Source organism: Puma concolor, chromosome C1, assembly GCF_028749965.1.
Source record: "Puma concolor isolate L17-30 chromosome C1, mPumCon1.1.hap2, whole genome shotgun sequence".
Classification (NCBI taxonomy): Eukaryota; Metazoa; Chordata; class Mammalia; order Carnivora; family Felidae; genus Puma; species Puma concolor.
In genome coordinates this window covers 120,985,962-121,011,748 of record NC_141674.1, presented here as the reverse complement: position 1 = coordinate 121,011,748, position 25,787 = coordinate 120,985,962, and the positions used below count along the sequence as shown (strand labels likewise).

Sequence of the window (25,787 nt, the reverse complement as noted above, 5' to 3'; positions counted from 1 at the left end):
TTTTTTCCCCAAAAGGTAAGTCCTTTAAATGAAATATATGTAGCTGTCTGAAGGACATATTATATTCTCCTTCCCCTTTATCTCTCCAACTTGCTTTGGACCAAAGAAAATAGGCATGGGCAAGGAGATGGTCTAGGAGTCTCAGCCGGCTTGGAGAGACCCTCCCTTGCCCTCTGACATGCGAGTGTCTGTGCCTGAGGAGGCCAGGACAGAAATCTTGATGCTTAATGTATCTGAAAGAACTGTTTCCTTTGGAGGTCATCCTAAGCCTTTAGCCCTGAGCTTTTCCATTTCGCTTTTATTTGCTTTGATTTTGACAGCTTATACGCATCCTCCCCAACTTACCTGCTTTTTGTTTCTGCTGTCAAAAGGGCAGTGCTGACATGTGCAAACAATATTTGAAATGTAATTCCTCTCCACTGGGCCTTTTCTCTTCGTGAGTTATTTGCATTCAAGGGCAAAAAAGAGCTCTTCTAGGTCCTATTTGATCCTTGCCCGCTAGCTCACTAGCCCTTCCAACCCCTGCTAACCACAAGGGGCTCCCACCAAGAGCACCTCACCACCCGGTCACTCTCTCATGCTGCCTGGCCTTAGGTCTCAATCCTGCTCTGCCCATGGCCAAGTCTTCATCTGAGGGAGATCTTCTCTAACCACACCATCTCCATTAGTACCCCCAACCCCCTGGCAAAAAGTGAAATTACTTCTTATATGTTAATACTTGTTTACTAGGGTTTCTGTTTCCTAGCTTGTTATCTGTCCCCCCAACCACAAAATAAGCTCCTTGACATAGGGACTGGGTCTTGATATACCTCCAGGGGCCTGGTAGGAGCTGGAAGAACATTTATGGAAAGTACAAAGATTTCAAAATGTCTATGGGTTGTGGCTCCCAAAAGTTAAATTAAAAAAAAAAAAAAAAAAAAAGGAAGGAGGGTTGCCTGGGTGGCTCAGTCAATTAAGCGTCCAACTCTTGATTTAGGCTCAGGTCACGATCTCATGGTTCTGGGATCGAGTCCTGCATTGGGATTCTCTCCCTCTCTCTCTCTCTCTCTTTGCCCCTCCCCTGCTTACTCACATGTACTTTCTCTCTCTTAAAATAAAGAAATGAACATTAAAAAAAAAAAAAGAGAAGTAGAAAAGGAAAAAGGGTAGAAAGGAAGGAAGAGAGAAAAGTCTAAAAATATATAGAACAAAATTACTGGTATGAATAGATTATATTTTTTATTCTGTAGACCAAACACCAGGATACAACTACACCTCTGGCTCCTCTATATTCAGCCATTTCCAAACTCACTGAAACCACATGGATTTGGGTTAGAAAGGGGGGAGGAATTCCTGAAAATGAAGTGGCTGATACCCTAGAAAGTGACAAAATGAAGTCTCTTTTCTGGAAAATCTCTTAAGCAAAGGGAAAACACTTTTCTGTCTGGACCCATGAAGAGAAACCCTGCCCAAATGCAGGCGGAAATGACAGAGACCAACAAAATTCAGTTGAGTGTTGGGCACGACAGGAGCCAGACAGAGTGCTAGATGCTTTCATCCCTCGCCTGACCCAACAGAATCCAGCAACGAGGAAATGGGTTTGGAGGGATTAAGTCACTGGCCAAGTGCACAGTTGGTAAGTGGTAAAAGTAGAGCTTGAATCCAAACCCACCACGCTCAAAATTCATTCTTTCCACAGGCTTCTCAAGGTCTCTCCCCGTCTTATTCCAGACCTGAATTTAGAACAACTGCTGTTTCCAAGTGACTCTGGATGCAGGCCGATAGTGCTTTTCCTTGTGAGTTTGATATGCTCATTAAATGTCAGAGGAATGAAAATAAAGACATCATTGTCTCTGGAACATTCAATTCGAGACTCAAGATGGGCCCCCGAACTACACAGTCCTGAACCACCTAGATGTCGTGGGTTACTGTTGGGATCAGGCCGCCAAGCTGCTATTGCGGACCAGTGGAAAACCAGAGAATCCATTCCCAATGCCCCGCCCCCATAGCCTTACATGCCCTCCCCAACCCTCCTCTTACCTCCTTGAACTCTTTCACAGTCTTGAAGTACAGCCTTTGTTTTTCTAACAGTTCCAAGTACTGGTCATTCAACTGGTCTCTTCTCATTTTGTTCTCTTGCTTTTTCTTTTCCATCTGTTGAAACATTTCAGGAAACGGTGATGAAAAGGCCTATTGTGACCAAGGGCTGCTGGCAGCATCCAAAAGGTGAGTATTACCAACATTTCTGTGGACTTCATTTACCTTCTATACATTACTTCTGGGATTTATTCTTTGCATGACATTACATAGAGGCTTGTCTACTTCAATCAGCAATTCTCCTATCATTGGGCACTAACTGTTCCTGTGTGTGTGTGTATGTGTGATTATAGTTTCACAACAAACAGGTTGGTGGTTCTCAACCATGGTCTATTTTGCCCCCCAAAGGGCATGAGGCGATGTCTGGGGACAGACACCTGTGAGGAAGGGGTGCTGCTAGGAGCCAGCGATGCTGCTAAACATTCTACAACATACACAACAAGGAGTAGTCATTCCTGGTCCAAAATATTGATTGTGTTGAGCCTGAGAAACTCCTATTTAAATAACTGAGTTCCCTTTTCATTTAGCACAAGTATTTCTCACACTATTGTACAATTCCTACAATTAAAACTATACAATATTCCTGATCACCCTGCTAACTTCACCCATCTTTCTAGTCACACACAATTAAGGTTGTTTCCAGGATGGTGACCTCATAAATAAAGGCTGGATTTGGGTTAGAGAGACTTTCCTAAGGTACCTAACAGCTTTGTCATTCAACAAATACTGTGTGGACACCCTGGGCACTAAATGCTGTGGTGACGAGGCAATGTCACTGCTCCCACGGAGGGTGCATGCTAGAGGGACTGACACTAACCAAGCACCTTACACAGAGCTCCGCGTGCAAATTCACACCCGTGATCAGTACTGTGAAGAGAATGACAGGGTTGGGAGACAGAGAGGAGCATGTGTGGCATCCTCAGACTGGATGGTCAGGGAGCGCTCTCTGAGGAAGTGACATTTGGGCAGAAAGTTATGGTGGTGAGCTGGTGCCTGGCTGGTGGCAGGTGGTCAAGAGCGCGCTGGATGAATTCACTGGTCTTCTGATGCCCGAACAGCGCTTCTGAGTGACGCGTTGGGAGGGATTACACAGTTGACACAGGGTAACGTCGAACTGGCTGCACCATATTCCGCACTCAGCCCCGTGCCATGCTATGGGCTGATCACGTGGGTGAAGTGTGACCCGGTGCACCCCCCCCAGCCCTTTCCAACCTTGCTCGGGGGAAGGCCCGCCCCACATGGGCATTCATCTGCCTGGTCTGCTCCTGACCATGTATACAGTTCCTAAGTCTCCTGGTGACCTAATCCTGAGACCCTGCTCTCCTCTTTCTATAGGTCTGCACGTGGGCACCTGTCGCATGCCTGCGCCCAGGTCTGGAGTCTGGTAACCCGCCTTCCCCAGTGTGTCCCGTGCTCCCTTTTGGCAGGCTTCCTGATACCATCCAAATGAAAATGGTTCCTGCCACAATTCCCACTGCTCTTACTTGCTGGACCCCAGTTCTCACAGCTGCCAGACACTTTTTCCACTGGATCCCTACCTCCTAGCTAGCACAGCAGGCAGATCGACCCCAGGCCTTTCCTGCCTGCTCTGTCCTCCAGCAGAAAGTCTGGCCATGGCTGACCACGTCCCAGTGATATAAACATGGTCCTATAGGGGTGCCTGGGTGGCTCAGTTGGTTGAGTGTCTAATTTCAGCTCAAGTCATGATCTCACAGCCCGTGAGTTCAAGCCCCGCATCGGGCTCTGTACTGACAGCTCAGAGCCTGGAGCCTGCTTCAGATTCTGCATCTCCCTCTCTCTCTGCCCCTCCCTTGCTCATGCTCTCTCTTTGTCTCAAAAATAAATAAAAACATTAAAAAAAAACATGGCCCTATAATCAATTTAATTTCAGTGTATCCAGGACCCCACATGGGAGGTGGTGTAGCAACCCTGAAATGGAATGAGCAATCCTACCCCTGTCACTTGTTGTGTTTCCCTGGGCAGGTTATTTAACCTTTTTGAAAGATAGGTCCCCTAGTTGCAAAATAAGGGTAATATCACCTAGATCACAGGTTTTGTTACCTGTGTACATAGGTATATGTGGGACTAAATATTGTACGAATGGCACGTCACTTGGTTTACAATAGCCATTCAGCAAAGACTCTGTTTTGTCTTCACACTGGATGCCCTAGAGTGCTGGTGGTAAGCAGTGTAAGGGTCCTCTTTGCTCTCAGAATCAGGAGCTGGCTTAGGGCTGAGTTTTATTTTCACACTGTCCTAGCACCCCTAACCCAGGCACATGGTTCTCATGCCTTGCTTATCCCCCTTCACACTCTAGGTCAGGAACCCCTTCTTACGCTGGGCACTTGCTCTCAGTGTTCCAGAAATCCAGAGACTTCTCCTCAGGATCAGGTCAAAATGCCTGCCAGTATGTGACTATCTCTTTACTCAGGAACCCTTCGATGCACCATAAACACCTTCTCTATCATTTGTAGGCACTGCTGGTCTATGGTCTACTCTGTGTATATTCTGCACCTGCCAGTTCTGTGCCTGGGGACGTCTGTGCTCTGGGAGGACCCGACTCCCCTGCCACATACACTCTGAGCAGGTACCACCATGGATAGGGAGAGCGATGGTTTTTCAAACACATCAAAAGAAATGCATCTGAATGAATGTTGTTCTGCAAAGACAGACTTCTTGCATTTGAAGTGCCAGTCAATATTCAGACTTGCCCCAAACCCTCTCTGAGAACTGCCTTTAGAGTCAACTGAATGAAATCATTCACTCAGCAAACAGTTCTTAAAAGCCCACCACGGTCAGGTGCTGTATTCGCCACTGGGGATGCAGACATGAAAAAGAGAGCCCTCTCTGCCCATGGTCCTGACCACCCATCCAGTACGCCACATCTTTACAACTTATCTCCTGGTAAACAGGAAGGGGAAGCCAAAGGAAAAAACCCAATAAATTCCTAGTGTCCTTTCCTACGGACAAGAGCAGCTCCCCAAGGAGGAGCATGGCAAGGGTGGAAAGGTCCACCACGCTGGGATCTGGGTTGTGAAAGGCTTGCGCTTAGCTAGATTCTTTGTCCTCCTTCTACGTTACACCCTAGGTCATCAAGGGACTGTCTTGCCTTGGGTATGTGTACGTTCTCATGACTGCTTTCGTTTTTGTGGCTGAATAGTCTTGCCACTAAGTGATAATTTTATTTTTTGCTCCACTGACATCATTTTATTGAAGTCATTAATGGGGAGATTAATCCTTTCTCTAGGGAAAGGGATATAAAGATATTTTGCCCTTAGTTCATCTCTTGTGAGATGAGATTACAGGCAGCTTGAATGTCTGTTTTTTGTGAGTTCTTATGATGACAAGTCCTACCGGTATCCTTTCCTTCATGTGTTTACATTCTGGCATGGCTCACTGGAGCACTTTGCCCCTAGCTCATGAGAGGAGATGACCTAAGTCCCCAGAAGGTTTTACTGCCATGCCTGAGGACCACTCTGGTGTGATCCATTTTTTAAGTGGACCAAAAGTAAGAGATTTGGAACTATTTGTTAGGATTCATCTGGTTATCACAGTAGAAAACTGTAACTACATCTGGTTTCCAGACAGTCATCAAATCTTCCTTACTACTATCAAAATGGCCCAAGTGCACAGCCACAAAGCGATGAAAACCCCATACTGGCCCCAGGCTGAATGATTCTCTGTAACTATCTCTAGAACTCCCACAACACCTATCAATTCCTCTTCTCTCTTCTGATTTCTGAGGCATAATATCCTCTCACTTTAGAATTCAGTTTGACAATTATATGCATTTTTTTATAGAGGACTTCTGAAAACTAAAATGCTCTCAAGATCCTAAGAAATGAATCTCTAATGGTAGAATCTCAGGCCAAAGATCCAGTGAAGAAGAGATTCTGGGTAAGAGAGGAAGCCTACTGGTGAAAGTGGGTTTCCTTATCTATAAAACGGGGGTAACACTACTTGCTTAAGAAGGCTTTTAGGAGGAATAGCACCATGCTTAGCTCACAGTGGGTATTCAGTCCACAGGAGCCACTGTTAGGAGCTGCCTTGGAACACCAGCTGCCTTTGGAGCTGGCCCTGCCCACTGCAGATGTGGAAGAAGACACTGAAGATGTGTCTTCAGGATCGGGAGCACATCCCCAGGTCAACCAGAAGAGGCCTGCTCTTCCCAGGGCCTTCTCTAAAACCAGTATGAAATCCAGGTTGTATTATAGGAAAAAAGCCATCTGACCTTCATTCTACTTTGTTTAATTCCTTCTACGATCTGTTCCATCTGACGTAAAAACTGGTCCCGGGTAGCAGGGGAGGCCATGGCTCTGAAAGAAAAATCAGCGGAGTTACGACTCGCACACAGGATGCTGAGGAAGGGGGCGGTGTCAGGGACTCCTCCCCATACCCAGATGATGCCCCAAGAGGCACCCAGGTTCCCAGCAGTTAAAGATTCTAAACTCTGAGGAAGGCACAAAAATTAGCTTCATCTCTTAACTGAATATTAATCTTTTTTGTCACTTTCTCTACAATTTTCTTAAGTGATAATGTATTTTCTTAAAGTAAAACAAAATATCATTAAAATCAACAAAAACTTTTTTTTTTTTTCCAACAAAAACTTTTTTTACTTTGACAATGACATGCACTGCCTAGGAAATGGATTCCATTTTGTTTTTAGAAATCTGGGGATTTGAAGGCACTGCTCCAGACTGGCAGACATATTCTGAGATCTTCCTAAAACTGGGGTTGGGAAACCTGGTCCTGTTTCTAAAAGCAGCAGCTAAACCAGTGGCTTTCCTGGTGTCCTTCACTTCCTGTTGTGCACTGGGAATGGCACCAGAAGGGTCAGAGCACACGGACACAAGGATTGAGAATTTTTCCAAAGGATGGGCTGACAGAGAGCAGAGCTCATCACAAACACACTCCAACACTGCAGCCTCTCCCAATTATCAGGAAATGATGATGAAGGCGCCATTTTTAGAAATGCCACAGGGTTATAACTCGCTAATTGAAGCTGAATCTTACCACCGAACTGTGGGGTTTTTTTTTTTTTATTTGTTTTTAATTAGAAATGAAGCTTAAAATCTAGAGTTGGTAATTCATTAAGATCTTAGTCACTGGTCACCTGCCAGGGGATAAGAGAGGTTTGTGCTGGAAGCAAAGGAAGGGTGCTTACAGACAGCAAGCACTGGGGCTACCACTGGGCATGCTTAAGGGCTGGTATGACTTGGGTACAGGGAGGCCTTGCCACACAGTTTTTGGAGAAAAAAAATTCTTATCTGAATAAAGTAGCTTAGAAGACGCACATTGACTTAAAAACAAAAATCTATCATAAGGTTTTAAAAATGTTTTTAAAAAATCAGATTAGTTCATTATCTAAATCTTTTTTAATTTTTTTTTTTTCAACGTTTATTTATTTTTGGGACAGAGAGAGACAGAGCATGAATGGGGGAGGGGCAGAGAGACAGGGAGACACAGAATCGGAAACAGGCTCCAGGCTCTGAGCCATCAGCCCAGAGCCTGATGCAGGGCTTGAACCCACGGGCCGCGAGATTGTGACCTGGCTGAAGTCGGACGCTTAACCGACTGCGCCACCCAGGCGCCCCAATCATTATCTAAATCTTAAAGCATCTCTACGTGCCCCAGAACAAATGGTATCGATCTAATCTTAACAAGACAAAAGTGACATACAAAGAGATTACAGTAGTGAGGCGGTTAAGTTACCTGCAAGTTAACTTTTTCCAAACCAAGATATTCCTTGGTGTCTTTCAAACTCACTCTAACATCACCGTAGTTCTGCAAGAACGCAGAGACTGCGTGAACTGAGACACGCCTGGACTTGGCAGGAGGGGGAAAGTGTAAAAGCCACATGTCTAGCACAGTCTTACTCAGTCACACCCCTGTGAAATCGAAGGTGAGAGGAGTACAAAGTGCAGGGGGCACCAAGGTCGTGACGGGAAGGAGGGGGGCCGGTACTTACTGGGAGAAGTTCTCATGAATTGAGTTCAGCAGACTAATCTGAGGAAGAAAACAGGGGGGACTGTAAGCAAAAGGTTGAAAGACCCTGCACCGCCCCCACCACCACACACGGTTTTGTCTCTGGACACTGCTGCTGAGAGGAACACACCTTGTTTCCGGAAATAAAAGGACATGAGAGGGGCGCCTGAGTGGCTCAGTCGGTTAAGCGTCCGACTTCAGCTCAGGTCATGGTCTCCCAGTTCGTGGGTTCGAGCCCCATGTTGGGCTCTGTGCTGACAGCTCGGAGCCTGGAGCCTGCTTCAGAGTCCGTGTCTCCCTCTCTCTCTGCCCCTCCCCCACTCACACTTTGTCTCTCTCTCAAAAAATTAAAAAAAAAAAAAAAAAGGACATGAGAAAAAGAGCAACACGGTCTCAAGCCCCCCAGTTTTTCCCAGAGCATCTACCTTCCGACAGCCCAGGACTCCGGGAATGCAGGAAGACGGGCCACAGAAGGGCCTAAACTCCGGCTGAGAAGACACTAAGCTAACATGAAGGCTCTTGGGGCAGCTACCGCCACAGTCCTTGCTCTCTTGCCAAACACTGTACTTTATTTTCAGGGCTACCAGCTTAGCGGAGGGTCAGTCAGGGTGCACAGCGAGGACACGCGCATCCTGCTGCTCCCCAATGCGGCCAGGTGCTGGGCGGCTCTGAGAGTTTCTGTGGGAATCCATCATTCAAGGCCCCCTTCCCGTGGAGAACACCTTAGTCCACACGCACAGGACCCTCTCTCTGCCCCAATACTGCAGTCCAGGGCAAGGCTCTGAGCTCGGGGTCTAGAACCCTAGATCTTCTTTCTGGCTGTGTTATTAACTCAACTTGTGATTTATTGTACTTGGACTTCAGTTAGTAACACGGAAATGATATTCCTGTCCCTGCGACTCCCCAGGGATGTTTGAAAGCTAAAATAGCACAGGCCTTAATGGATTTGGAATAAAAGGCACAATTTAACCAAATGCAAAGTTCTATGTGAATATGGCTTGGAATTAAAAAGCTTCCAGCCGCCGCATACTCCTAGTTTTTAAAAGAATGGACCAGGGGCACCTGGGTGGCTCAGTTGGGTGAGGGTCTGACTTCAGCTCAGGTCATGATCTCACGGTTCATGAGTTCAAGCCCCGTATCAGGCTTGCTACTGTCAGCATGGAGCCTACTTCAGATCCCTTGTCTCCCTCTCTCTCTGCACCTCCCCCACTCATGCTCCCTCTCTCAAAAATAAACATGAAAAAAAAAAAAAAAAAAAAAGAATGGACCAACTTTAAACACTGCTGTTGGAGGAAGGTGATGGGCTTTCTAAGAAGGCTCTGGCCTGCCCCTAAGTTCGTTGGCAAGTCTTTCCCGCACTAGGTAGAAAGACCCCAAGGCCAAGGTGTGTGGCAGAACTATCTCCCAGGTCTGATGTAAAACCCATCAAATGCACTCCACTCGTACAGTCAAGCATTTCTCAAATGCCTGTTATGTGCCCATCACTATGTACGACCCCCGGACAGAGAAAAAGTGAACTCGATTCCCCTCCCTCAAGAAGCGTCCTCTAGGAAGAGAGAGATTGATCTGATTTGATTGACAATAGCCAATGAAGGTGGCACTAATTACACATGTCTCCATCTGGGGACAGGAAAAAGACGCAGCTGCAGTATGGCTCTTATTAAAGAGGAAAGGCAGCTTGTAAGGTGAAAATGAAATGGAAAAAAATTCTGTTGACCTCGAGGTGAGGCAGTAGGTGGGAACTAACATGCACTGGGACCCACCAGATGTAAGAACTTCACAGTCATTTCCTGTTTTGTCTCCAACACGATCATATGAAGTGGGCAGCATGGCCCTCTTTATGGGTGAGGAAAATAAGGCCAGACTATCTGTTCGACTGGAAAGCGTGTGTTCTTTCTGCTCCACTGTGCTGCCACCACGAAGACCACATTGTTCCTTTTTTTTTTTTTTTTTTTAAACATAGCTGCACACCCTGCTCTAATCACTTGTCCACTGTGAGGGAGCCCTGAATCCTGAGTGTCAGAGTAATGCGGAGGGGGTGTCTCTGCCCATGGCGAGCCTTTTCACTCCTGTTGGCCCCTGATGATTAAAAAGCTAGATTCCTCGTGTATACTGTAATAAGCCCATCATCCCCATTTTATTTAGCTGATGCTTTTATCTAGCCTTCTTTTTTTTTTGAAAAAAAAAATTTGTTTTTAATGTTTATTTTTGAAAGAGAGAGACACAGAGCATACGTGGAGGAGGGGCAAAGGGAGAAAGGGAGACACAGAATCCCAAGCAGCCTCCAGGCTCTGGGTTGTCAGCACAGAGCCTGATGCAGGGCTCGAACCCACAAACTGCGACATCATGACCTGAGCCAAAGTCCGACGCTTAACCGACTGAGCCACTCAGGCGCCCCCTTTCCTTCCTTTAAAACTCAAATGAAAGTCTCACCGACCCAGGCCCCCTCCATGTGAACCCCATTTCTCACAGGGCACGACAAAACAGCTCGAGCAGTCCCAGGTTGGCACAGGCCACAGGAGCAGCAAGGTGTCTGTTACTAACTTTGTAACCCAGCACTGGGCATGAGGTGCATGCCCCTTCTGCTCACACTGACTGCATCCTTCAAACTTCCTGGGGTTGACAGCCCTGGTCTTTGCTCATCTGATTAAGTTACTTTCTTTTTATGCAGATTCTTACCTCTTTTTCCAAATAAACCTTTTTATCATCCAGGGTGTTATATAAAGTGAAGAACTGCTTGGTTTCTTTGTGCACAGCCGAAACTGTAGATGCAAAGACATCAGCACACATGTAAGAAAACGGATCAGAACAGCCGTGAGCACCCTCTCCTCCTGGAAGGCCACCCCCAGGACTGCGGCCTGTCGGGGCATCTGTGCGGAAGCCCCAGAGTCGAGCCCGTCCGGAGCCGCTGCAGGCGGATGGTAGCTGGCCGTTGTGACTGGCCCAGCCGGGACGAGGGGCCAGAGGAACCTGTCAGCATGTGGGGTAGGTAGTTTCTCAGGTGAGGGGTCGTGGGGGGACGGTGGCAAGGACGCTTGGTGTGCATGGTGTGGGAGGGCACGCCAGCTCTTCCTGTTTGTGTGGCTTCCTCCCTTCCCACACCCTCAGGAGCAGGAGCCACAGCCTGCTCACTTCTGTAGCCCCATGCTCGGTGCGGGCCCACAGCAGATCCTCCAGAATACCTACTGGGTGAACGACGTGCCTGACCTAGGGCACAGTACGTGCCAGTAAGAGTGCCTTTTCTGCCCATTTGTGGGCTCATGACTAAGGGGTGGGAGGTCTTATTTACCAGGCTCCCAGCATCCTTTCCTACAAAATTCCTCTGCATGTCTGCCCACCTCTCCATCTTTACTCTTCTTGATAGAATGACTTAGGAGGCAAGCACCAAATTCCAGGACTAGGAGTGGGCCGTATTCACTAGAGGACGAGGTCACTGGGGAGGCTAGTGGGGTGGAGGGGGTGGGGACGGTTCCTGCCCCAGTTCTTCCTCCTGTTCGGTGGCTGGGTGCTTGGGTGGTCCCCCCATGTGACTCTGAGCCTATATGCCTTCCTCATTGCTCTGAGTTTTGTCTCTAGCAGGAGACAAAATCCCAACACCTGGATTCACAATCAGCCTTTGGGCCTAAACTGAGCCCTGCAATTTAGCCATAGCCAAAGATTCTGATGTCTAAGATTCTGATCAGGTAACTGGCCAGATGACAGCGGGGTCTGGTTTCCCAGTTGCTCCCTGAACACAGGTTCCCTCTGGAGCAGCATGACTGGGGGAGGGGAGAGAGAGGCAGAACAGGCTGGTGGGCACTTGTGGTTTCCTTGGGCAACTGCCACTAACACTGAAACCAGATTCTTTAAGCCACTCAGCCAACTTTTAACTTTATTACCCAGTGATAGCTGTCTCTCCCCCAAGCTGTGCAGCCCAAAGATGGGTGGGGGCTGGCGATATTGCCATACATAACTGGAAACAGAAGTTAATAATCTGATACAAGTATTTTGAGGCAGTAGTTAAAAATGTTTCCAACATAGAAATGTCTAATTTGTATAAAAATCATTACATGAACTACTCAGTATAAAGTAGTATTCCTGCTAAGAGCTTTAGAACAGGGGATTTTAAGCCTGGCTGAAACACAGAATAGCCTGGGGAGCTTTTAAAATCTCCTGACCAGGGGCGCCTGGGTGGCTCAGTCGGTTAAGCGTCCAACTTCGGCTCAGGTCATGATCTCGCAGTCTGTGAGTTCGAGCTGTGCTGACAGCTCAGAGCCTGGAGCCTGTTTCAGATTCTGTGTCTCCCTCTCTCTCTGACCCTCCCCCATTCATGCTCTATCTCTCCCTGTCTCAAAAATAAATAAACGTTAAAAAATAAATAAATAAATAAATAAATAAATAAATAAATAAATAAAATCTTCTGACCAATTAAGTGAGATTTTTCTGGAGGCAGGGCCTGGTGATTAGAATGGATAGTCAAAGTTGAAAATCGCTGCCATCAATCAATCAATCAATCAATCAATCAATCAACTTTTAGCTTTGCTGCTCAGGGATGTGCCTGTCACCTTTCCTCTATTCAGATCAGAGACTGGGTTGAGGCTGTGGATATTTGACAATGATAAATACTAATGATGGAAATGATACAGATATTTTGATGCAACTGCTTGGAAATGTTTTTGGTGTAAAAATGTCCTATCAAAAGGGCTTTAACAAGTGTCAAATTTACTCTGAAATACACTGATGCAAGGTATTATTGAATATTATTATTGTTCAAAGCTGGAAAGTAGGCAGAGATAGAGAATTAAAGGGGAAAGATTTAACTATGAGTGTTGCTGTCTGCCTCTGACCAGCTGAAGCATGGTTGAGGACCACAGAAAACATCAGGATGGGGCAGGCGTGAAAAAAGGTGTAACCCTCACTCAAGCAAAGACACTGCTTTGGCTGGGACCAGCACGGATGTTTGAAAGGCCAGGACCCCAAGGTGAAGTCTGAGGTAGGTTTTGGAAGAAGAAATGGTGCCAGCCAAGTGGGAGCTGCAGGACAGTGACGTTGTGGACTTGGGGACCAGCTCAGAGGCCAAAACGCAGACACCCTCGTGAGAGGGGTGAGACACTGAGGGGCTGCAGGGGAAGCTGGCTGGCAGCTGGCCCACCTGATGCAAGACTCTGACCAGTGCATTTAGGATTCTGAAGATCATCTGACAAGTTACGGGGAGCTGTTGGATATTAGAGCCTTTAAAGTGAGAGCGTAAAATGGTCCAACTTCTGTTTAAGACCTGTCACACAAGAGTGCAGACTCTGGGCAGTGCTGAGAAGGTAGCTATGGCAGTGGCTCAGAAGAAACAGACTTGACCGTTTCTTGGAAGCAGAACCAGAAGGGCAGCGGAGTCAGAGACTAAGGGGCTGGGGGTACAGGCTGGCTAGACAGTGATCCCAGTGAGCAGGAGGGGAAATGGGGGAGGCTGAATTCGGTTCTGTATCTGTTGAGCTGGAAGTATCCAGGGCATATGCATGACTGGGGACCTAGAAGAAGGGGTGATGGTCCAGGACCCATTTACAGACTAGATCTGAGTTGGGTCTGACAGAGCTGAGGAGTCCCAGGCATAGGTAACAAGAGGAGTCAAGGGCCAAGATGTATGTCAAAGTGCATGGTGTGTTGAGGGGTAGTGTGTGGGCAATGGAAGCCAGAATGTGAACCTAAAGAAGGAAAAGGGGGCCTCCAGGCAGCCACTTAGACTGAGAAGGATCTGGAGATAATATGGAGAGATGCTGTCCTCAGTAGGCCGGCCTGGGGAGCTCCTGAAGACTGGTCAGCAGAGAGAGAAGTGACATGACAGACAGCTGGGTGAGGAACTCAAGGAAGGGTATACAGACCAGCTAGTGGTCGTTCAGCTGAGCTGCGACACAAGTCAGAATGGCTATCGCAGTGGGAGAGAGGCAATGACAATTTGAGGGCCACCCTGGACCTGACGAGCTGTGCTCGCTGATTCAGGCTGAGGGACACCCAGTCCTAGATTACTGGGTGAACACAATGCTGTCAAAATCAAGGACCACATAGGCAAGAAAGTTTGTAGAGAAGAACAATGAGTGAGGATTCATCCAGAGATGCTATATTGTGGGGTGCTGATTGTCCCGTGTGAAGCTGGAAAGCGGATGGGGAGCTCAGTGGAGCCAGATGGCTGACCAGGAGGAGGGCGGGTTTGAAACATCATGCTAAGAGCTCAATTAGCTCAATCTGTCCACAGAGAGGGCAGCAGAGGGGGCACAGAGAGGGCAGCAGAGCCCCCCAGTGCTGCTCCCGGGGTTAAGGGTCACTCAGCAGTGAGCTTTGTGGAATGAGCGCCCAGTGGGCCTGGTGACGACATGGAGCCCCTTCTGGTGGTGGCTTTCACGGACTGCGCTGTGATGCACACTGCACCATGCTCCCGCAGGACAGGACCCTCGCCTCCTGAGCCTCCCACCACCAGGAGTGTTTGCACCTACTCTGGCGGTAGAGTTCAATAAATCTCTTCTGATACTGTATTAGCTCGGCTCGGCTGGGAACTTCATCAATCTTGCGATGCAAAATCGCTATTTCTCGATTTCTTCGAGCCTAAAGGCAAAAGGGAGGAGGAGACAGTACTATTTGGTAAAAGGTCTTACGTGCTCTCTGCCCCCATCTCCTTCTGAGCACAGCCACACACCCGAAAATCTGCTGTGGCCTGAGGCCCCCATCTCAGATTCTGACGGACTCTCCTCCACTTTGCAACACACGGAGGTGTGCGTAGCTATGAACTAGAACCAGAGAAGGCACGATGTTAATGGGTTGGCAAGGAAAATCTTGAGTAGTTAAGGCTTTTGTGGAGAGCCCTCAGCCGTCCCTCCAGGCCCCAAAAGTCTCTAGAGTAGTGGATTCCACCACCACCAGGTGCGGAACAGGTACGGAAAGGAAGGCCTCCCAGGTGATGAGGAACTGCCTCCATATGGATTCCAAATTCCTCAGCCTGTTGGTAAGCTCCTCCAATACCTTTCTAGAATTTTCTCCCTACCATGGATTCGGGGTACGTTAGCCAAAGTGGCCGCTGACTGTACCTGGGGAGGCACAGCGGTGCTGTGTGGCTCAGGGAGGGTTTAGGCTCCCGAGGCCTGGCAGGCAGTACCAGTGGGAAGTGGCTGGGTTCCCACACTGCTCCCCACTCCCACTCATGGTCCAGGACTAACAGGCTCTTGGCACTGCCCTTCTTCTGTGCCACCCCATCTCTCCCTGGCCCACCCTGCTCACGACAGCACGTGTGTGTCTCGAAGAACTGGGGGAATACAAACCTCTGGGAGAGAAGCTCACCAGCAGCTCTGGAGACCACACCCAAAGTCGGGTCTCTGAGGCTCTGGTCAGAGGCAAAAATGTGCTTCTATTGGCCAAGGCTACCCTGCCCTCTGGGTGCTCAGGCTCTGACTCTTATGTCCCCGACCCCTTTCCCCCTTCTCCCCCCCCAGGAATCTTAAGATACAATTATTCACTGTTTTAATACATCTTTAACCTTTCCCTTTCTACTGGCTCCTTCTCACCAGCATTTAGACATGCTACAGTCCCTCATCCCTCAAAAGCCCTTCCCTAAGCTCTGATCACCTTTCAGCCCTCAGCCTCCTTCTTCTGCAACAATAGCCCACCTTCCCTAGCCTCTCGGTGTCTCTTGCTGCCCCCACGCCCTGTGGTCATCCTCATGGCAGCTGGCTTCTCCAGACTCCCACTGTACTGCTCTCACCAAGGTCACCACAGGCCTCCTCTGGGAGACAGCTCATGGACAACCATCAGCTTCCAGCTTTCTTGATTTCTAGCAAAATTCACTATTCTCTCTGCCGAACCCCCTGCTCAGCTTCTGCAAGCCCCTGCACTTGCCCATCTGGCTTCCCTCCCTCCTGGGTTCCTCCTTTCCCTCTGCCTGTCCCCACACAGGGTTTGCCCCATTTCCACAGCTTTGGTTATCACCTACACAGCGCCAACATCCAAATCTCCAGCCCGGACTATTCTGAGCATCAGACCTGACATCCAATCATTTCTTGGACATTTCTACTTGGTCGAGTGCCCCAACTTTTAAAGCTCGTTAACACTCCTATACACACACGCCCTGAAGCCTATTCCTTTTGTTAATGCTTTCACTCAGCGAATAACACAAGTATCCACCCTACAGCCTGAGTCAGAAATTCAAGTACCATCCATGACTCCTCTGTTTCTCTGACCCAATTGATGCTAGGTCCTATCAGATACAGCTCCTCAGTCTCTCCTGTGCCAGGTCATTTCTGCCCATCCCCATGGCCCCTGCTCTGGCTCAGCCCCTCAGCAGGACTATGGTAGCTTCCCTTTAGCCAGTTTGAAGCTGCCCACAATAGGCAGTTTGCATATAAACACCCTCCTACTTTGATGTATATGCACATATCTTGGTTCTCGAACAGCCAGCCAGCTCCCAGAAGACTGGGACCTGGCATCCCATTTACTATTCCTGGGACCTAAGGCAACCCTGAATATACTGTAAGCACACAGTCACAAATTTTCAAGTATGCAGCTGTGTTTTCCTGATTTTATTTAATTCTGTTTCTTTAAAGATTAGCAGTGTCCTTGTATTAAGGATGAATTTGACATATCCGAATTTCACCAAATAGCTCAGCAAAAGAAGCAACAGCCAGCGACAGGAGAAATGAGGGCTCACCAGCCTCGGCAGCCCTTTGGCCATTCCCATCAGAGCCTGGCTTTCTCTTCCCAGGGAACAGGAAGTAGGCCCAAGCCAAAGTACAACAGAAGTTAGGTCTTGGCTTCTGAGCTTCCGTGAGTCAGATCCTGGCAATGTAAGGGATTTTACCACGCAATTTTGACATTATGTCCATTTATCTTTGGGACCAACTCTAAAACCTACTTCCCCCATATTTAATGGCTTTCTTACAAACCTCCAAGGTTATCAAACAAGACAGCCAAAATGGGCACTGTACGAGAGCACTAGAACTTGAATGCCGGCTCTGGCACTCACCAGCTGCTTGACTCTGGACAAGCGCGGAACGGATCTGAGTCAGCTTCTTCATACAGAAAATGGGGCTAAAACCTACTCTCCACCCCGGGTCAGGATCAATCAACATGAAGGAAAGTAACACACCAAAGTGAGGTGTTATTGTCATCTTAAACCACGTAGTTACCCTCCAGAAGGCAGCCTCAGTACCAACCTCGTTTTTAGATACTGACAATTCCTAGTTCTGCTACAGGACATTCATACCTAGTTAGGTATATTTATCTATCTTGTTGTTCGTGCTTTCACTTACCTGTAGTAAACGGATCTTGTAAAGTTTCTCTTTCTCCATATTATACCGTTTGTCTAGGTCTTCCTAAAAATTGGAAAAGGACACAACCATCTAAGAGCAGGAAACTTTGATTCTTCAATGAAGTCTTTTGAAAGTGAAATTTTTTTTTTTTTTTTTTTTTTTTAGAGAGAGCGTGAGTAGGGGAAGGGGCAGAGGGGGAGAGAGAGGGAGAGAGAGAGAGAGAGAGACAGAGAATCTTCAGCAGATCCACACTCAGTGCAGACCTTGATGCTGGGCTCGATCCCATGAGTCAGGTTAGGATCATGACCTGAGCCAAAATTAAGAGTCAGACGTCCAACAAAACCACCCAGATACCCCTGAAATTGAATATTTTTGTCACATCTTTCCATTCTGAGGCCCCAAATGTCTTTTCTCCAATGGCTGAGTTTAGCGTCTGGGTCCCTGTGTTATGTAAGACCCTTGAGGCTCTTTCACATCACTTTATCACAATTCTTCCTTCTTCTGGGGTCTAGGTGAAATCTAGTGTTCTTAAGTGGAGTATTCCCCAAATTTATGCCTGCCACCAAAATCTACAATGATAAGGAAGTAATTATTAAAGAATCTCTTGTTCTAGGTATCTGCGTTTACAGTGACGCTGGATTTGCTTTCTACGTTTCTACTTAGAGCTACACTATCCAACATGAGAGCCACTAGCTACATGTGGCTGTTTAAATTTACTTTAACTGAAATTTTAAAAATATTCAGTTTCTCAATTACAACAGCCACGCTTCCAGTGCTCAGGGGCCACACAAGGAGCTAGTGGCTGTCAGAGTGAACAGTGTGGACACAGAACACGGTCATCACTGCACAGTGTTCTTTTGGGCAGCACTGAATTACAAGAAACTGGTTTAACTGGTTTGACAACCTGTGGGCCAAATTCACCTCTCTGCCTATTTTTGTAAATAAAGTTTTATAGGAACAAAGCCATGTCCTTTCATTCACATACGGACCGTGGCTTTGGGTAGCGGAGTTGGCACACAAAGCTGAAGCTATTTCCTGTTGGGTCCCTTAGGGTGTGCTGACCTTGGAATGTAGTACCATAGGGACAGTTTCCTCGCTCTGCATCACCCCCCCCCCCTCCGAGCCTGTGGGTTGGGACCAGCAGGTGTGGCCAGGGCAGGCCTCTCGCCTTCTCAGCTGGGATACCAGAGCAAACACAGAACGCCTGAACAAAGTCTGGGAGAAAACCTCCCAGAATGGCGGCCTTCAGGGCGATCACTGGTTAGACCCTGCTTCCGTCTGAGGGGCCAGGTGTGTGAAATGGGGCAATGCCCCTGAGAGCCCACACACGAAGACGTGGTCATAGTGAAAATTAAAGCAGGTGTGAAAACTGTCAGGGGAAGGTACAACGCTGGCGGCCACTCCCGGGGAGGGCAATGGCAGTCCTGAGATTGGGTACGTACTTACATTATGAGTCATCACAGGGGTTAGGGCACCATGTGGATCTCCAGAAGACAGGGTCTGAAATGATGAAAAGTAATGAACATCCTTCCTGAGTAAGGGGTATGGGACAGAAGCTGAGGGTCTGGATGTAGGAAGGGGTGGGGGTCAGTTCATGGACCATGCCTATGGGCCCCAGATTTTAAATTGTTCTTACATGTGTGTCACAACAAACAAACTGCAACTGTCTTTGAATGTAATAATCCCTCCAACAAGATGTGATTGCTAAGAAGAGAAATATGATCTTGAAAGTCTGATTTATGCAAACTCAGTGGCTGAGCTGACGATTTGAGCCTCAAAGTCTTAGAAAAACCAGAGAGGCTGGCTGTGTGATAAAGGTTCCAGAACACTGCTGCACTGCACAGTCAGATTCTGCTACTCTCCCGTGCCAGTCCCATCCTGCCAGCATGGAGCCACCTCCAAGACATACATCCTGCACAGCCAGGAGCACGGTCCCTGAGCTAGGGTACATGGACTGGTGCTGGGTGGCTTGAACCAGCCTCTTCCCCTCCTTGAGCTTTGAGCTGAGGGCTCTGAGACAACCAGCTCCTGTGTCTTGATCGTAAGCCCTTGGGGCCTCAGGGGAAGAACTTAGAAACGAAGTGTGACAAGGAAAAACAAAACCAGTAATCCCTAGTCTTACTTGGTGAGAGACACAAACTTTTTTTCTGCCCTGTGTTTTCACTTAAAAAAAAATTATTTTTTCAGTTTATTTATTTATTTTCTTTATTTTTGAGAGAGACTGAGAGCGAGCAGGGGAGGGGCAGAGAGAGAGGAAGACAGAATCCCAAGCAGGCTCCACGCTGACAACACAGAGCCCGATGTGGGGCTCGGACTCACAAACTGTGAGATCTTGACCTGAGCCAACATTAAGAGTCAGACGCTTAACCAACTGAGCCACCCAGCTGCCCCTAACTTAACTTTCAGCGGAAATTCCCACTGGCTCCCCAGAAGAGCAAGTCCTGTGTCCTGAGAGCCAGCCACATCCAAACAAACATCACAGAATCCGGAATTAAAACGTCAACTGCGGAAACATCAATGAGTTTCAAGAAGTGCAAGTCCTGTGTCCTGAGAGCCAGCTGGTGACATCCAGCAATGCTCCAGTCATGCTGGAGCTCTAACACTACGCCTTGTTCCTTGCTTACTGCTGCCTTTTAGGGGCAGGGCATGTCTCCAGGCAGCAGCGGAGGATGAAGTGAGTAAATTGGTACAAAATTTAGAGAACAGGTTGCTCTTTGAAGAAGGTTCCTAGAAACACCCCTTCCCTAAGTGGAGGGGGAGCCAGACCAGAGGGTAAATGAGAGGGATGGAAATCTAAGGAGAGGGATGGAAATCTAAGGAGAGGGATGGAAATCTAAGAAAATTCTGGGATGAAAACAGTGGAGAAGCATGTGTTCAGAGGACCAGGTTGAGGGAAACTGGTCAGTCCTTTTTAGCATCAGACTTTTTGCCGGTCAGTCCTCCAGAAATCCTCCTGCTGATAAGTCACAACAGCACCTAACAGTCTTGAGGACTCCCTCCGAGCCTGAATTTACCTTTTCATCTCCAGCTGGCACTCTCTCGGCTTTCAGGTTTTCGATTTCCTGCTGCAGCCGCGTCATCTCCTCCTTTAAAGGCGATATGAACATTTACAAAATGCAGACAAGCTGGCGAATGGACTTGTGCCCGCACCGCCCCTCTAGTGACCACCAGGAGTGAGGACTTATCACAGGACCCCCAGACATCCCAGCTTTACAGGACAGGCCTGGGTTCACGTGATGTTATTCTTTCACACTTTATAAGACTTCTAAATATACGTATAAATTAGAACACAGTGTTTGTTAGGCTGTGCTCTCAGTTTGGGGGTTTGACACACACAGTGACCTATGTGACTCACTTCCAGTCTCCTCAGGGTGGCGGGTACCCACCATAGGGCTCCGTTCATCTTACACAACTGACACAGAACTGCTCCATGAATCTATGTTTTCGACTGCACTGGAGTCGGATGCCACAACAGCACAAGGGGTGGTGACATTTCACAAGAGTCCTGGTTCAAGATCTGCTCACATCAAGCAACACTTACTCGACAATGTGCTTTAAACTCCTGTTCCTGACTTTTCAGGTTTTCATTCATGGCTACAAGTGCTCTCAGGTTCTGCAGGATGCTGAAGAGAAAAGACCAAACAATGACATATGGAAAGCTATTATGATTTTATGAATCACACCTAAAACCAAGTTCCCAGCTAAAGAGAAACTCCCTTTTAAATTTCCTTTGTCTCTCTCCAGAGTGTCTAATGGGTTCTCCACAAATGATAATGACTCCCATTTAACTGACATTATCATTCATTTATATACTCAAGTCCATCAGGCCACATCCAAACATCACAGGATCCAGAATTAAAATGTCAACTGCAGAAACATCAATGAGTTTCAAGAATACTGCATCTACTTGTACCAATTACTCAACAGTATTCAGAGCATAGACGGCATCACACAGTTTTTAATTTCCACGAAAAGGAGACAAATTACTTACGGTCATTAGAAGAATTAATTTGAAAATAAAAATGTCAAGTATCTGACAATACTTTGCTCCATATCATGAAAGAAGTGTTGCTAATTATAAAGCCAAGTAATCTGTGCCTTCTTTGCTAAAAATGTCCTTCAAATCTGGGACTGCTCAATCCGTGCCTGAAGCTTTTTATGATTTACAGTATCATTCAGGGAGATTTTACCTGGCACCTAAACACTTTGGTGCCAAAAAAGTCAAATGTCAGTGTGTCTTACACTTTATTTAAATTGTTTAAAGACAATTAAAAAAACTAATAAAAATGAAGGAAAAAAACCAGCATCTATTCTTTGAGTAAAAAAAAAAAAAAAAAAAAAAAAAGACTGCACCTTGAATCCCAAGGATGCAGGGCTGGAATGCTGCCAGTAAAAAACTGGTAACAAGGGTTGACTCCAAGGAGAAGAACTGGGTGGCTGGGGACACGGGTGAGAGGGAGACTTTCACCACATGCCTTTTTGTTCTGTGAACGGACTATTTGGTTTTTAAAACCAGAAAAACAAAGGTGGCGCTTGGTTGGCTCAGTCGGTTGAGCATCCAGCTCTTGATTTCAGCTCAGGTCATGATCCCAGGGTCCTGGGATCGAGCCCCAGGTAGGGTTCTGTGCTGAGTGTGAAGCTGGCTTAAGATTCTCTCTCCCCCACCACCGCCCCCCCCCCACCACCACCCATCTCTCCCGCTTGCACATGCTCTCTCTCTGAAATAAAAAACTATATGAAAATTAAAAAACCAGAAAAACAAAAAAGCAAAAGCAAAACGAAAAGTGTGTTGCTTCTGCTCCCAACAGGAATTAGGAGAACGAGGTGGCCAACTCAGTGCGGCCCAAGCCTCTCAGCTCGTGCCGGAGCAATGGGGAGTCACCACATTCTGCATGGGGCATGTGAACCGAACCGACCCGCATGGGGCCAGACCCTCAGCTCCTCAGTCCTGTGTTCAAACAAAATAAGCCACCAGGCACTGTGGCAGAGTCAGTTTCTTCAAAGGGAACACCAGGGAAAAGGGAAAGTAAACACCAGGCAGAGTCACTTTCTTCAAAGGGAAAGTAAACACACGTGGAAACGTCTTACTTTGGATCAGCTTTTGATTCTATCTTCTCCAGGGCTGCTTGCTCCTTGTCCAGTCTCTCACTGTAGCTCTTCAACTGTGAGACAGAAAAGAGGCGTGGCTGCTAGACACTTGGGGGGACAGGAGAGTGAGTGCGTGCATCCTCCCCACCCCCCGGCTCACATCTGTGCCCCACTTCTGACAGCTGGCCAAGCCCAGTGGACCCAGATGTACACCGAGAAAACAGATGCACAAGAGAAACAGGACGGGGGTGGAGAGGATAACATGGTCAAAACCAGACCCATTGGGACACATTCTGTTGGTGAAGGAAATCTTGGCAATAACTTTAAATCACAGCAGCACATGGATGGAAAGCCAGAGTAAGGCCGACGGCAGGTGCCTTTCGGTAGGTCGGTATGAAGAGGGAAGTAAAATAGGCTATGAGAGACAGACCTGGCTTAAATTCCACAACACCAATGTCATGGCTATCAGCAGGTGTAGGGTTAAATCTATCTTCTTGAGTAATTTCACTTTCTTTTTCTGAGTCAGAGTGAGGATTTAAAAAAAGAAATTTTAAAGAAACTCAGATTTCCATTTATGAGGTCTACACGTATACAATAGAATACAAAGGTGCTAAAAAGAGTAAGAAAAAAGCATCTCTTTTATGACGACCTCTAGCATCTACTGTTAGTTGGAAGAAAATGACGTACAAAATGTTGATTTCCATGTGTTTCCAATGTGTATAAAGGAATGTATATATCGAATGTGTACATGTATAAAAGGATATACGCATAAAGTATTTGTAAAAAGATTCACAAGAAACTGGTGATCCTCTGGAGAGGGTAACTATATGGCTGGGTTACAGTGATACAACTATTATACTTTTTGAATTTTGAACTGTGTGAATGTGTTACCTACTCAAAACAACAAGATAAAAAGTTCTAAGGGTACTAGTTGAAAACGGAAGACCAAGCACAAGTTGCAACAAGCCCTTCTTGCCAAAGTCCTAAGAAAAACAGACGATTATGTTTAAACATGGGAGCAGGTACTGCAGGGACAAGAAGACGGCTGCTGGAAAGGTGGGGCTGAGGAGGCCTGCTGGGTGGGATCAGCAGACACAGGAAGGATGGTCCGCAGGGCTGGCATCGCAGTAGGAGAGCCAGCTGCGCTAAGCAGTGAAGCCTGGCTCCCCTAACGATGAGCTGGAGCTCAAGCCTCAGAGGCAGGCGGGCTCCCAGAATCCGTAATGCCCAGGAGAAAGGTGGAGTGCCCCCCCAAATCACATACTACCGGCTGATCTCAACTAGCAGTAGGACCCACCCTTCTAGAACAATCACGGAAAGCAAAGCAGGCTTCATAAAATGGATACAGAATCCACACAGCCGGTAATAGGAAGTTTCAGAACCAAAGATAAGCATACCACCAAGAATTACCCAACATGTAAGACAGAACCACAAATGAGAAAAATAAAACTGAACAAATCAATTTTGATCTGAAGAAATTGTTTATAGATCAAGAAAAACTTTCGACATGATGGATGCCCTTAGAGAGGTGGGAGAGAATACTGCACATACTACAAAGAAGAAACCTCACACGTAGGAAATTAAAGCTGCGACTGCTGAAATTAAAACATGGACGGCCAGAACCCGGCGGCCTGGTGATGCAGGAGCACGTAGCCTACCCACAGGTGTCATGGGCTGTTGTCTGTCCTCGACCTTCCCTGCCATCTCTACTTTACTAAATTTACTGGAAAGACAGGTCTCCCCAGGTTTTCAGTGCCACCAGGTTATCCTGGAAGGGCAGGTTTTGCTGAAAAGGTGAGAGGGGTCAGAATGCTCGTTTTGCCCAATCCTTGACTTGAACAGATAAGGAGGCAGAGGCCCAAAGGTGAAGTTCATTGCTTGCTCAGGGGTCTGGTCTTCAGGACTCTGACCAGCCAGGCTTCTTCAGAAGTTGCTGAATGCTAGGTTTTATACGGCTTCCCATTTTCCTAGACGGGACTTAGTTTGACCGCCCCACGAGAGAGCGAGCTCTCAGCAAGGTCTTTGGTGCCCGACAGCCAGCACTGGAATCCTGCCACCCTCGGTGTAGCTGTAAAGTCCCCAGCTACACGACAGGGATGAAAACAGTGCTGCTAGTGTTGTTACAGACAGTCCACGGACTGATACAGGTGAGGGGCCCAGAGCACAGCCAGCACATCCTGATGGTGGCTGCTATTATTACCTGAGGATAAGAGGCGATCTCCTATCACTGACTTAAATCACTTCCTCTACCTCCCAGCACATGGAGCTCAGCAAATACCTGATTTAGTGTTTAGTACAAAGAAATGCCTTTAGAGCCACTTGGGATTTATACCCTAAGACATACAAGTGTCTTAGGAAATTGATATCAAGATCCTTTGCCTTTAATCTCTCCCAGATGGTTATACAAAAACTGATCCATGACTTGGCAAACTTCATGCCAGAGACTCTGTGGCAGTAACATTTAGACAGCAGCAGGGGCTCTGCCCTAGGAGTCTGCCATCCAGCCCATAGGAAGGTAGTCACAGAGCAGTGTGAAGAAAGCGCATCTGTCCAAATGCGACACAGGCTTCTCTGGGAAGCATGACAAAAAACCTCATTCTGCCGTTCTTTTGCCTGCCCTTTTCAAACGTTCTGACAATAACTGAAAAGACTGGCCCAGGTCAGAATTAAAAAGTTTTGTCAGGTTGACAGCAAGGCAGTGAGCTGAGTGCTACATATAGCTATAGAAATAAGAATTTGAAACGGGCACGTTTCGTGTGAAATTACAAAAAAGGGAGGGGGGTACTGCCTTAGTGTCAGAGAGGTTGTTAAGACCAGTCCTGCTTCCATGTGGTTCGGAAAGTACTAGGTGGGGCCCCTGTAGGAGGCCCCTGTAGAGTGTGGCTATCGCTCGGGCACCAAAATCACCATGAGGAGAGCTTTTCTGATCCAGAGGAGGATAGCTCTCTATGGAAACACGAGGGACAGAAATATGTAAACTCCTCTCATGACAGGGCTGGCATCAGAAGCGTTTGTTTTCCTGGCCTAGTCTCCCAGGCCATCACAAGTAGTAGGTGAGCCACACTGTAAACGCCCATGTGAGATGGCAGACTCCAAACCTGGGGTAGAAAACGCATCATGTGCTTCGCCACCGCCCCCCTGCTCCCCCCCCATTCGGCCCAGAAGATAAACAGCAATGCTGAACAACAAATTACAGCCTTCTGTAGTTCTCTCATTTTATGAAAAGAAGCCTTCTCGTTCTTAAGGAATTCAGTACTTTGAAGCTATTCTACAATCTGTGGGCTTGTAGAGGAGCTGGGCCCACTTACTGGGCATGGCCCCCCCAAATTCTATGTGGCCTGTGCCCTGCTGACTGGGCTGGCCTTCCTCGGGAAG

The 25,787-nt window shown here is 47.4% G+C and overlaps 1 protein-coding gene across 4 annotated transcripts in view; it reads right to left on the bottom strand.

Annotated features, from left to right (window-relative positions):
* The window catches only part of CCDC93 (CCC complex scaffolding subunit CCDC93), a 93,688-nt gene that overhangs the window by 3,131 nt on the left and 64,770 nt on the right, over positions 1 to 25,787 (bottom strand). For all 4 annotated transcript variants that reach the window (XM_086718446.1, XM_086718445.1, XM_086718447.1 and 1 more), the window contains 10 exons: positions 22,413 to 22,486; positions 20,866 to 20,947; positions 20,339 to 20,410; positions 18,771 to 18,824; positions 17,325 to 17,387; positions 14,523 to 14,631; positions 10,741 to 10,823; positions 8,045 to 8,082; positions 6,308 to 6,392; positions 2,020 to 2,133 (listed from right to left, as the gene is read on the bottom strand). In XM_086718446.1, the coding sequence (XP_086574572.1) occupies positions 2,020 to 2,133; positions 6,308 to 6,392; positions 8,045 to 8,082; positions 10,741 to 10,823; positions 14,523 to 14,631; positions 17,325 to 17,387; positions 18,771 to 18,824; positions 20,339 to 20,410; positions 20,866 to 20,947; positions 22,413 to 22,486 (774 nt within the window). The remainder of the gene's footprint in view (positions 1 to 2,019; positions 2,134 to 6,307; positions 6,393 to 8,044; positions 8,083 to 10,740; positions 10,824 to 14,522; positions 14,632 to 17,324; positions 17,388 to 18,770; positions 18,825 to 20,338; positions 20,411 to 20,865; positions 20,948 to 22,412; positions 22,487 to 25,787) is intronic.